The sequence below is a fragment of the Nipponia nippon genome, unplaced genomic scaffold (genome assembly GCF_047370975.1).
Source record: "Nipponia nippon isolate SJK-2023a ecotype South Korea unplaced genomic scaffold, ASM4737097v1 scaffold_13, whole genome shotgun sequence".
NCBI classification, from domain to species: domain Eukaryota; kingdom Metazoa; phylum Chordata; class Aves; order Pelecaniformes; family Threskiornithidae; genus Nipponia; species Nipponia nippon.
In genome coordinates, this window is record NW_028262324.1 from 7,267,228 (window position 1) to 7,279,578 (window position 12,351).

General features: G+C 38.2%; 1 protein-coding gene across 2 annotated transcripts in view; it reads left to right on the plus strand.

The window, feature by feature from the left end:
* Nucleotides 1-12,351, plus strand: part of LOC104013093 (uncharacterized) — a 51,822-nt gene that overhangs the window by 21,435 nt on the left and 18,036 nt on the right. For both annotated transcript variants that reach the window (XR_015702962.1, XM_087749914.1), the window contains exons 6-10: nucleotides 930-1,078; nucleotides 3,277-3,453; nucleotides 4,053-4,479; nucleotides 4,666-4,828; nucleotides 8,010-8,121. Coding sequence is in view for 1 of the 2 variants with exons in the window: in XM_087749914.1 (XP_087606040.1) it covers nucleotides 930-1,078; nucleotides 3,277-3,453; nucleotides 4,053-4,479; nucleotides 4,666-4,828; nucleotides 8,010-8,121 (1,028 nt within the window). In the remaining variant the exon portion in view is untranslated. The remainder of the gene's footprint in view (nucleotides 1-929; nucleotides 1,079-3,276; nucleotides 3,454-4,052; nucleotides 4,480-4,665; nucleotides 4,829-8,009; nucleotides 8,122-12,351) is intronic.

A 12,351-nucleotide genomic window follows, 5' to 3' on the forward strand; every position in this document is an offset into this window, starting at 1 on the left:
ATTTTGAGATCTCAGGTCCTTCCGAGTTCTAGGTTCAATTAAATATTCCATGTAGTTAGTGTAATTGGACTCTACACTGAAACCTGAGAAACTCAAGTCATGACATTAGCACTAGCTTTTCACCTGAATGCAGATATCCTGTGTGTTCAGGGGTGATCATGTCTTGGAGTCTGTCTCATCCCACTGCTGAGGTGCTGAAGCAGCTGCACAATTTAGGTTGAGATACAAACTCTCAGAAGGCAGGGAAGAGTTCGCATCCAAGGTTCTGATATGCCCCATTCTTAAGGGGCTTTTTGCAGAGGGATTCATCCCTCATGAAACTTAATGGTTCACTCCATGTGCAGGAACTTTTATTCCAGATGAACAGTACCTCATGGTTGATTAGCTGAGTTTTCACAATAGATTACATTTAGCAGAAAAGCTCAAAAAGGCACATGTATTCTGTAGTAAGAACACTCAAATATGGCCCTGTATAACAAAAAGAGTGCTTAAAATCCACACCCACCTTAATCCATGCCATTTTCAACTGTAGGCAAGTCTTCTGTTGTCTACTGGGTTCGTTTGGGATTTCAAGCTAAATAAATCAATTATTACTTGGGCTTGAACTGAGCCGAACAGAAACTTTGTCCTGATTGCTTTGTATATGAATTAGAAAAGTAAAATTATGTTTTACAGTAACCCCTCCGGAATAAAATTATATTCTCCTTACACTGACAGGTTTAGAACTGTGGGCATAAAACCAAATTGCAGTTAAGTAGTTTAGCATCATAGAAAGAGCCTATTTATTTTGCATTAATTTATGGTACCTATTTGGCTGCTGCTTATAGTGTTGTCTATCATTTTTATACTTGAAAAATTCACCTATTAATGTCTTATTCAAGGGAATTAACATGGAAAATATACTCTTTCTTCTGCCACTTATTATATAGATAGCATACCTTCTGAGCAGAGTTATACAGAGCAATTCATACAAGAGACCAGCAGAGTCCTGCTCTGGAAGACCTGCAGAATGTGATGTGATACATGAAGGGCTGCTGGATTTGCAGCAAAACACTTTTACATCCACTGAATGGGTGAAGTATGAACTGCACTTTTGTAGATCTCTGGGTTGTGGATTTTGTTAAAATTTCTGATAAATACATTAAGATTTTAATTTGCTGATAACAAGTTAATTACTTAGTTGCTTTTTAAAGTTAAAACTTAGCTGTCAAATCTGCATGAGATGAAAATATTGAAATTAACTGTTAGTGCAATAGTGGTACCCAACAAAATGAAGTTCTGATGTGTGCTAGGGACTGCTGTGTGCATTACTAACACAAATATATAATGGTAATGGTGCTCAGAGTGATTTTAATGGTGGGACTTCTTTATGTTTATGTCTTCGCTTTTTACTCCATTTTCAGTCATAAGGGAAAGGAGAAAAAGACTGGCAAAGCAGATAAGGAGTATAGGAGTCCTGCTAAAGAACATTGACTCACACTGGCCAAATGCCTGCCCCAAAATTCGTAATTCATTCTCGTAGTGTTCTGAACTTCCCTCCTGTGGGGGTGATCAGCCATGGTGGCCTAATGGGGTGGTGGTTTCAGAGACAAGAATCATTATTCAGTAGGAAATAGATTGTCACCACCATTTCATTCAGCCCCTAAACCATCACAGATAAGATGACTTCTGCTTATTCTATTACTGAACTAGTGAACCAGCCACAATGATTTTACACAGTTTGTTACCCATCCTATAGACAACCCACCCTTCCCCTGAGCCAGCTTCTAAAATACCAGGAAATTGCTTATACTATCAAAGGAGAGAAAGAGAGAAAAAAAATCTGTCTACCAAAAACTAATGGAAAAAAATTTAACATTGTAATTATCTGCACAGTGCAATTATCTCAAAAGACTTCACAGTTCACAGAAAATGATTTTAATTGTTTTTAAAAGGCTACCACTGTATGTCTTGTAAACACTATCCTCAAGTGTGTCCCAGGATTTGTTACCTTGCAACATTTAACAAGTTTGTTAACAAACAAAAATTGATTTTTATTTATCTTGTGAAGCAAAGCCCTTGTTGCTTTCTTCTTGATATTAATCCTCTTTCTTTTTTTTGGCAAAGTAAATAATGGTGGAAACATCTGGAGATCTGATTAAACTATAAGTCCCTGCTTAAGAGAAAGGAGAGATCAATATAACTGCCAGCTCCATTAAACAATTCTTATCACTTTGACTGTTTATGTGGGAATAGATGCAATTTATATTTTATGTTTAATTCTTCTGGAGCAGCTAAACTTATTTAAATTCCTCATAGAACACCTTAATCAACTAGCCACACCTTGAAGAGGGAGTGGAGGAAAAGAAAGGTCTGATAGAACTGTCAGAATGATAAAGAAATGCAGTAACGCTCAAGAAAAATGAGAATGCAAATGCTTAAATAAGAATAAAAACCACATACAGTAAAGCCCCACTTGTTGTTGAATGTGGGGCCGTTGATATAAGCAGCCAAGCAGAATCCTGGAAGAGAGACTGAAGCAGAACATTTTACTCTAATGGAAGCTGTGTATGGGCAGGCAATTTGTGCCAGGATTAATTTATCATTTAAATAGGTAACACCCACACTTTGGCACACTCATTTCTGATGGAAGCCCTTGAGAGCAGAATACTTTGACCTCTTCCTGCCAAGTGACTTGTGGGAATGAGGGGGGGACCAGGATCAGTCCTCATGGAGTAAGAGCATGTGCAGAGGCATTTCCAAGAGAGGGAGAGTTATTGGACCCTAAGGTTGGGCACTAACTTATATTATGGTGACTTGTTCATAGCTTGGTGGCAATAGAACCTGGAAGACACAAACTCTGAAGCCTCATCATATTATGCGTTGCTCAGTCACATAGTGAATTCCTTTAAAAGCTCATAGTCCAAAAGACCCACCATCGCAAACAAAGGAGAGGAATAAATAGAATGGGAGGGACAGAGTGTAGCTAACAAATTAATAGGACTTGTCTGATTTTTAGTTGATAGTCAGATCTGCTTAGTTTTAGCTCTCTCATTAGGCATGGCAGGCTGGAAGTTCATACTTTATGTCACAGTTTACTTACGTGTCAGATGAGAATAAGAAGCCCTCATCTCAAAGGTTTTGTGCTTTAGTATTGATACTTTTTGACTGTTCCATGGAAGATGCTATAAAAATGTGGAGACTTATTGAAGTTAGAAAATGCTTTAATGAAGGCAAGGCTTGTGTAAATAAGTAGTCAGTGAAGAATGAACTGTATCTCCATTCCTTGCCCTTCAGGTACTTGGTACAACTACGTGAAGGAGAATTGACTTTATATTGCATAGGTCTGGGAGGAAAGAACAAGACTACAGACACTGTAACAAATACAATTAATTTGTCAGGTGGTAACGTGAGCATCAGCAAGGAGAATGGATGCAGTACCTTTTCAGTTCAGACCAAAGAACACAATTACCTGTAAGTATAGCTGGTAATTAATAATTTGTTAAAGCAGAATTACTGAAAACAAGGTCAAGCAATGGAGAATCTCAATCTCCCATAACGAAATACAACAGTGGAGAAACGAGGCCATCAGAATTATACAGATTACCCCTCCCATTGCTCTGCAGTGATCTGATGAGTATTTTATGGAGGAATCAAAAGTACCACATTGTGGAACTGAGAAGATACATTGAAATACTGCCCACAAAGACTTGTCTGGTTGTCATGTCGGGAGCCAGTGAAGAGATAGGACAGATGTGTGAACAGGTTCTGACTAGCCTGTGCAACAAGCACAGTAAGACGTAACACATTGTTCACCTTCCCCCAAGGTGGAGAAGAGGAATTACGAGGTAACTGCACCACAAAGTCAATATATGGCAAAACTTCAGCTCTCTAACCTTAGCCACGTAAGCAATTAACTCTGTCTGAAAAGGTCAGAGTCAGCAGCAATGGGCTCCTTTGACAAGTAAAGCTGCTGAACATCATTCTGCTTAAATAAGAAATATCTGTGGCTGTATTAGTCAGCATGTTATTTACACTTCCTTGCGTTTATATATGACATTCTTAAATTTCAGGTTTCGAATACCCTTTACTGTCCAAAATAACAGGACAAAGGATGTTAGCAAGCTCCAGAATGAATGGGTGTCTCTCATAGAAAGGTATTGTCAGTTGTGCGAGGGTGCCTCACTGCCTCAGGAGGGATCTCAAGGATGCACCTACTCCGAAGCTGATTATGAGGATTTTACTGTACCTCCGAATGAACAGAAAGAGGAGGCCCTCCATTTTGGTGTGAGTTCTGCAACAACCAGTCTGAACAAGTCTTCAAGCCCTCAGACAAAGCCTGCAGAGGGGGAAGCAGCCCCAGCATCACCATCTCTTCCACTTCCCATAAGTAAGGCAGAGGTACCGCCAGCCCCGCCTGCATTCCTGCAGCCCTGCAGCCTCTCTCCATCGACAAAGAGAACCAAAGCCTTTCACTGGGATGTTGTTCCTTGTGATAAGGTGAGGATGAAACTGATGGTAGCTGTTAAAGAAAGAAAAATATTGTAGCCTGTATTACATGCATAGTTATCATAAAAGTACAGCTCTGCCACAAAACAACCTGGATGCCTTTCCCTATATTTGGATGGAACAAAATGCCTTTGTCCTTTAGGCTTTTTGTTTACCCTGTCACTTCTATATTTTTAGATTCAAAAATCTGTCTGGGGATCATGTGACCCATGCAAGAAAAAAATAGATGTATCCAGACTCTGTGATCAGTTCCAGATCCAGGACACAGCAGTATTTTCAGGCAATGAACCTTCAGTGAATCAGCACATCATGTTAGATCGAAAAGTTGCACATAACTTCAGTAAGTGTATTAATAAGAACTGTGTACTCCTGTCTGGAAGCCTGGGGTGAGCACTGCGTGCATTTTCTATTTGTACTTTCTGCCATTCAATAGGCAATGAGACAAGCCTGTGTCTAAATCATCTTTTAATTCAGTGCCCCTCTACTCATTTATAAAAATAGACCTCATGGCTCAGTTGCTCTAAATGTGGTCCTTAACGATGTAGAGTAGAAGCACCAAGCTTCTCCTCTTCCTGTACAAAATGTGTGGATGTGCCATTGAGCTGTGATGCTGTTGTCTTAGGGCAGATATGTAAAATCATGTATGACACCTGTGAAATCCATGTTAAGACTCTGACTTCAAAGCCTTTTCAAATTTTGTGGGCTGTCCAGGTGAAACAAACCAACAGAAACAGCTTGGTAGCTAGAACTTTGAGTACTGTGCTCAGGCTCTCTCCTACACTGAGTTCAAGAATATTCACGTAGGCGTAGATGGGTTGTAGATGGTGTGAGAAGCCTTTGAGGCAGTTACAAGCCAGGTTGCAGGAACTCTCTTGGGATTTCTCTGGCCGATAGTTTAGACTGTGAACGGCTGTCTCGAATGATCATGAACAGGATCCTTCGCTCTCATATCCCAGGTATGATTCTGCCAAAGGCCTGACCTAGAACAGTCTTTCACAGCTAATGAAGCAGTTCAACACATAGTTCTGGTCTTACTAATAAAATGATGTAAAGGTCTTTCAATTACTTTGATGAGAATTGGTAGATATTAAAGAAGCAAGAGTAATTGTTCTTCAAAGACTACTCTGATTTCATTACAGAGATGGCTTTCAAAAAAGTTCTGTAAGTTAGCGATGTTTTAAGAAATGTTACATGTGTAAAGAATTTGGGGCAGTTAATTTTGAAGTTTTAATGATTTCATCTTCATGAATATTGATAAGAAAATATATTTTGGAGATCATATCAAGTTTTAATTGGGAACTGTAAATGGAGATAACTTGTTGGAATTATTGCATCCATTGACTAACAATTTGGAGGGTTAAAAGGGAGTGATAAGGAAGTGCTGTTGTAGATAAAAAGAATCCTGTAATAGCACTTTTACCTGCTAAATTATTGCAGTTTCTCTTAGGAAATTTCTTTCTTTTGGTTTGCAAATAGCACCATTCTTCCTTTTGATCCTATTCCTCTTACAAGTTTTTTTATTGAGGCATTCTACATCCATTTCTTAATCTTGTCCTTAAAGTCCCATCAGTGAGATTTTTGGCATGTACTTATTATAATGGACATTACTTAGATCAAAAGTTAATTTGATCCTGAGACTTCTGATTAATCTTCCTGCAGGTGCTGCAAACCACAGTTCTTAAGTTAGCGAATAAAAAGATGAAGCTCCAAAATACCAGTAGGTTAACATTTCTTGAGAATTTGAGTGGATTTCTGAACACAAGAGAAAAATGAGAGTTCTGAGAGAAGATCTACACACTAAATTTAAGCCCAATGTATGAGAAAATGCAAATAAAAGCTAAGATATGTAGTGACTTCTTGTAGACAAAATACATTTCTGCCATACAGAGAACAGATATCGGAAAGAGAGAGACAAGAGAAACATCCTCAGATTTCCAATGAAAAAGTTTTGGGAGACACTATAATTTGTATGGTAATCCAAGAATGTGGGATCTAGTGCATGAAAAACTGATTTAGGAATCAAAATACCAGCTTCTGTGACTTGACTGATGCCTGTTTCTCTGTATGAGACCCAGTTTCCCATATATACAATCCTTATTTCACCTAGGAAAATACTTTGGCAAAGTCTGTTGACTAGAATTTATTCAGCAGCTAATTTCAACTACTGAAAACGTTCAAGAAAATATTAAATGCTTTGTAGATAGATTGTGAAAATTTTAAAATCACCATTTTACTATGAGTTACTCTGTTACAGTCCATACACATCACCACACCTGCAGAGAAATATGGTTTAAAAGGCATAGGGAAGCAAAAGATATAAGGCATAAAAAGCATAAGAAGGAAAAAGGGAAGATTCTGCTAGGCTTAGCACTAAAGCTAGATCTTATAACAAAATTAAAAGGGTGGAAAGTGTGTCAGAGGAAGAATAAATGGCATATACTCCGTTGGCCAACAGTCTCCTGAGAACCATTAATAGCTGATTCGGGCCACAGCAAGTTCCTATAACCTGAAAAACTCTGTTCCTTCTTGGAACTGGAGAGAAAAAAAAAGTAAATCATACACATCCTTCTTGAATTCTCCTCAATCCCCTTGTGCTGCTCAGAGGATTTCTGTCGTAGCAGAGACTATAGGACAAGTTTCATGCCAACACTGAGAAGCATTTAAAACTTTTTGCTTTTTCTGTTGATGCCCTCTGTTCACTTCCTTGTGCTTCCTTTTTTGTCTTCATCCTTTGGTAATGATGACGGAGACAGACAGTAATTAAAGAATAACTGGCGAGACAAAGCAGTCTTTTTTGGGAGCAACAGCCTCACAAATGGCTCTTCACCTGTTTGGGGAAGAGATGTCTTATTTCCATTTTCCTGTCATAATGCATATTGTAAGCCAGCCCCATGTCAGCACAGAAGTCTTAAACATTATAAAAACTTTTAATCAGATTTTAGAGTATCAGGCAGTGTGGAAGAAGTGAGCACTTCTCTTTCCCAGGTTTCCTTCATTTTGGGAGTAACTTTTCTTGCACGGACTCTACTTACCTTCTTTTGAACCCTGGAAATTAAGCAAAGCAAGTAAACAAAATCAAAACAAATGGAAAATTTAAGGTCTTCAACCTTCAAAGATATTATAATGTGCCAATACATTGTATTGTTATTTGGAAAAAATTATTTTGACTGTTGAGCTGAGTACAACAGAAATATATACGAGCAAGTACTTGAGTACCTTCCGATAACAGTATCTTGGTAGTTCTGTCTTAAGCATTGACTATGTTCTGACAGTAATATATTTTTGCTTGACTGCTATGTATATTTAAAGAAAATATGAAGACTGAGTTTTTGCCTTAGCATTAGCAGCTACTAAGTGTTTTGTTTTTTTTTCTGGTGATGTGGTTTTGGTTGTGTTTTGTTGTTTTCTTTTTTTTTTTTTCTTTTCTTTTTTTAAATCTGGAAAGTAAATATGAAATGTTTTGGAGATTTTCCTTCCCTTAAGCATTTTCTTCCAAGTAATCTAGAATCATTTTCCTCCAGACATTTTTCTTAAAAGTTTCCGCATAAAACCAAGTGAGCTGAAAGAAAAACTATACATTATACATGAAGAGAGTGGTGGACTTACAGATGAGCAGATTACAGCACTAAGAAGGTAATCTTTGGGGTTCAATTGTTTCTTTATAATATATGCTACCTTTTGGAGAAGGCATAATCTTCTGCAAATAATGCAAGTTCAGGAAAGATGCTACTGAGACGTTGGGTCTATCCTGTCTGTGAATAGAATATTAGGGTTGCACACAGAAATCTCAGTCCTTGCAACAGATTTTAGTGTATGCCCTCAAAATATCACTTTTCTCCATGTTGTGTAGGAAAGGGGATTGCAAGAAATGACAGCAAATCTGACATGATTTTGTGAACTAGTTACAAGGAGCAGAATTAGTAAAATAATAAGTTGTGGCAGTCAGCAGGTGTAACTTGATGAGAAAACTTTACAACATCTCTTAGTACAGCCTTACCGTCTATTGTGGGATCAGAAATGAAAGATTTAAAATTGGTTTGGAGAGGAGGAAGGCAGACAAGTGTTAAAGGAGCTTCATGGGATGATGGGATATTAAGAATATCAGTATTTCTGACTGGCAGAGATTTGTGGGTTTAAAGCAGAATGCAAATTTCTTTATCTTTAAAAAAATTGAATTACTATATTGAGAAGAATAGATTTCAGGAGTGTAAGCAAACTATTGGCATGTGACATTTGTAGGAACTGGATTGTATCTCTTTGAATAATTTAAGACACAGAAAGAAGGGAAAGAAGTGGCAGCCTAGACTAGTATCCGTTATACATCCCAGTCCCCATGTGATACTTGGGCCATTTTATTAAACACATTCATATGAAAACTTGATGCGAACCTCTTGCTTCAAAATGAGAAAAAAATTGAGTGTTTTTCTAAAGCGAGCTCGAAAAAAGATGACGCTGGCAAAAAAACTAAGGAAGTCGTCGTGGTTTAACCCCAGCCAGCAACTAAGCACCACACAGCCGCTCGCTCACTCCCCCCCGGTGGGATGGGGGAGAGAATCGGAAGAGTAAAAGTGAGAAAACTCATGGGTTGAGATAAAGACAGTTTAATGGGTAAATCAAAAGCCGCGCGCGCAAGCAAAGCAAGGAATGCATTCACTGCTTCCCATGGGCAGGCAGGTGTTCAGCCATCCTCAGGGAAGCAGGGCTCCATCATGCATAACTGTTACTTGGGAAGACAAACGCCATCACACCCAATGTCCCCCCCTTCCTTCTTCTTTCCCCAGCTTATATACTGAGCATGATGTCATATGGTATGGAACAGCCCTTTGGCCAGTCTGGGTCAGCTGTCCTAGCTATGCTCCCTCCCAGCTTCTTATGCACCTGGCAGAGCACGGGAAGCTGAAAAGTCCTTGACTAGTATAAACTCTGCTCAGCAAAAACCAAAACATCAGTGCGTTATCAACATTATTCTCATCCTAAATCCAAAACACAGCGCTCTACCAGCTACTAAGAAGAAAACTAACTCTATCCCAGCTGAAACCAGGACAGTAATAATTGATGTTTCTACTCCTTGTGGAATGACTTTAATTTTGGCCTTAAAATCCTGATCCTAATCAGTACACCCACAGTAATTTTAAAGTCTGCAGATAAAAAGCAATGTGAACAGGAAGAATAGACATGTAATAGAATTAATGTCATTCTGTGAGACGGCTTGTACAGAACTTGCCTGAAGTATGAAGGAACATGGACAAAGACATTGAATATTTAAATGTTTTATATGTACCAGTGTTCTGGAGGAAGTTTCCATGCTTCCCCAGTGCTTTACCAGTTATACCCCACACTGGTGCACAGCAGATTATGAGCTGGCGAGAGGTGTATAGCCCTACTGAAGGCCAGGGAGCTCTGTTGCCTTTCCAAAAACTGACCTTAAGGGCTTCATTCAAAAAAGAAAGATCTTACTGCAGTACTGCAGTTTCTAATTGCAGTGATGGAATTGGTCAGGAGATAACTGCAGTGAAATGTCTTGGACATCGAGAGTGCTCTCCAGTTACACTTGTGGCTGCCTCTGGAGAAACAAATGGTTGGAGCTGGCAAGTAGAGAAATGCCTCCAGTCCTGGAGCACAGCAGAGTGCTTGGGGTCTGGCCAGCCCTGTTTATGAGGACAGCCTTTGCTCACACCTCAGTTTGAAAGAAAACACTGACCACGCTCTGTTGTTCAAGCCCTAATACAGCACTGCAGATTCAGTCCAGGCTCTCCACGCTGTTGAAATTTGTGTAACACCACTGAGATCACTGATTTATAGCATCTGGGCTCTTTGCCATCAGAAAATAATAATAATAATAATGATGCAATGAAACTTGAAAGATTTTATTTTTTCCTTGAAGATTTCAGAGTCTTCCTTTGATAGCAATAATGCCGAGGAAATTTTTCTAGCAATGAAATGTGTAAAAGAGATTGGATGCTGTATTGCTATATGCTATTTAGCATCAAGGATTCTGTTTCTGGGATTCTTATTTATTGCCAAAATCTAGGAATGCATGTACAAATCTTGTAGTGAAAGGAAGCTATTTTTTTTCCACCCTAACAGTTTTAAAAGTGTTACTGAAATAGATGAGATGCATTCAGAATTGAGGGTTGGATTTCCAAGGCAGTTCAGTGTCTTATGGCTCCCGTTCAGACATCTCATCGAAGGAGCAGACACTTATCTTGAAACATCAGCACTCAGAAGTTTCTCTTGTACAATGCACTGTAGTGGACTTGGCACAATACAAGTAGCAGGACACTTAGCACTTTTGAAGACCTTTCCACTTGATTTAGGTGCCATGGTGGAAAATTTTACTGTTGAAAACTGTGGCCTCTAGTTAATTGAGAACCTGTGGTTATGACAGGAGTTTAAACAGGATAGTCAGGGGCTGGAAAATTCCTCTCTGTGCAAATTATACCTGTCATACTGTCTAAGCCTGAGCAGGAAGTCTAAATTCTACTGTTGTAGAATGGGAAATATTTAAAGTCAAAACCAAGATTACATTTTCAAGACTCTGACCAGTGAGCAAATGTTCTGATCATGTATCCAGTGAAGGTTAGTGGAGGTGCTGGAATATTATTAGATACTTCAAGACTTATTTTGATACGGAAACCTTTCCATAGTTCTCTGAATGATTCTTTATCCTGACATCTTAAAATCAATATCAAAGCACTCTTTGTCTCTATAAACTTGATTTTTCAGAACAGTGGGAGATTTTTCGTTGCACAAATTCCATTAGAGTTGCATTCATGTAAAAAGATATTTATGGAATGCATTCACATATTCTTGTGCTTCCTTTTCCATGGCTTCCATTGTTTAATGCTTTAAGCTTTAAACCTTCTAGTTAATCTGCTAGTTTCGTTTCATATACATAATACATTAAAATAATTTGATGGGATATCGGACTTCTGATTAAATGAAGATATTTGCTGTCAGCTTTAAAAAAAAAAGTTCTTTGCATTTGCTTAAAAAGTCAAACTATTTTTAATGATAAATAAAACCCCTTTCATTTGCCAACAGATAACTGTTATTTTTAAATGAGAATTCATCTTTTTTTCTTGATGATGATGGGTGATGAATGGAATATTTTGTAATCTGCTTTAATATAGATTTAATAATTCAAAACCCAGCAATTATTCAATTGAAATGTCATATTAAATTATTGACAACAGAAAAAAAAAATCTTATTGTTTGTCCTGTATTTAATATGCTAAAATCTTTGCTTTATTTTTTCCATCTTTAAATAAATATCCTTACTTTTAATGAAAATGTATATCTATCCCCATGAATGTTTAATCACACTTGCTACAAATTTAGTAGCTTTTTTGCAGCGAAAGAAGATAGTAGACCTGAATACTTATTTAAGATTCTTAACACTCCTTCTCATATGTTAGCTATAACATCTATTTCATTTTTCTTAAGATATGCTCTGAATCCCCATAGTGTATCAGACAGACAGGCAGGAAGGGGAACTGTGGTGGTGTGTTTATTCTTCCAAGTGGAAGCATGTTTAGAGATGTTGGTTTTCTAAAAATCTGCAGCTCTGGAGTACCGTGGGAGAGTATTCTGCTACCTTATGCAGAAGGAAGAAAGTTGTGGGTCTGTGTTACGTGCTATCATAACAAAAATGGATCTTGCATGTGGTGCAGCGCTTAGAGAGACAGAAATGCCATTGTCCACTCTTGTTTCATGGGCACTTAAAAACGTTTTAGAGGTAGGAGCCAGTCAGACTGTGGGGCCTACTGGTTAATCACACCATAGCATGAATCTGCTCTGCTTTTGTGCTAATTGTTCAAAGAAGCTATTGCTGGAGACAAGCTGAGACAGCATGGCCATAAC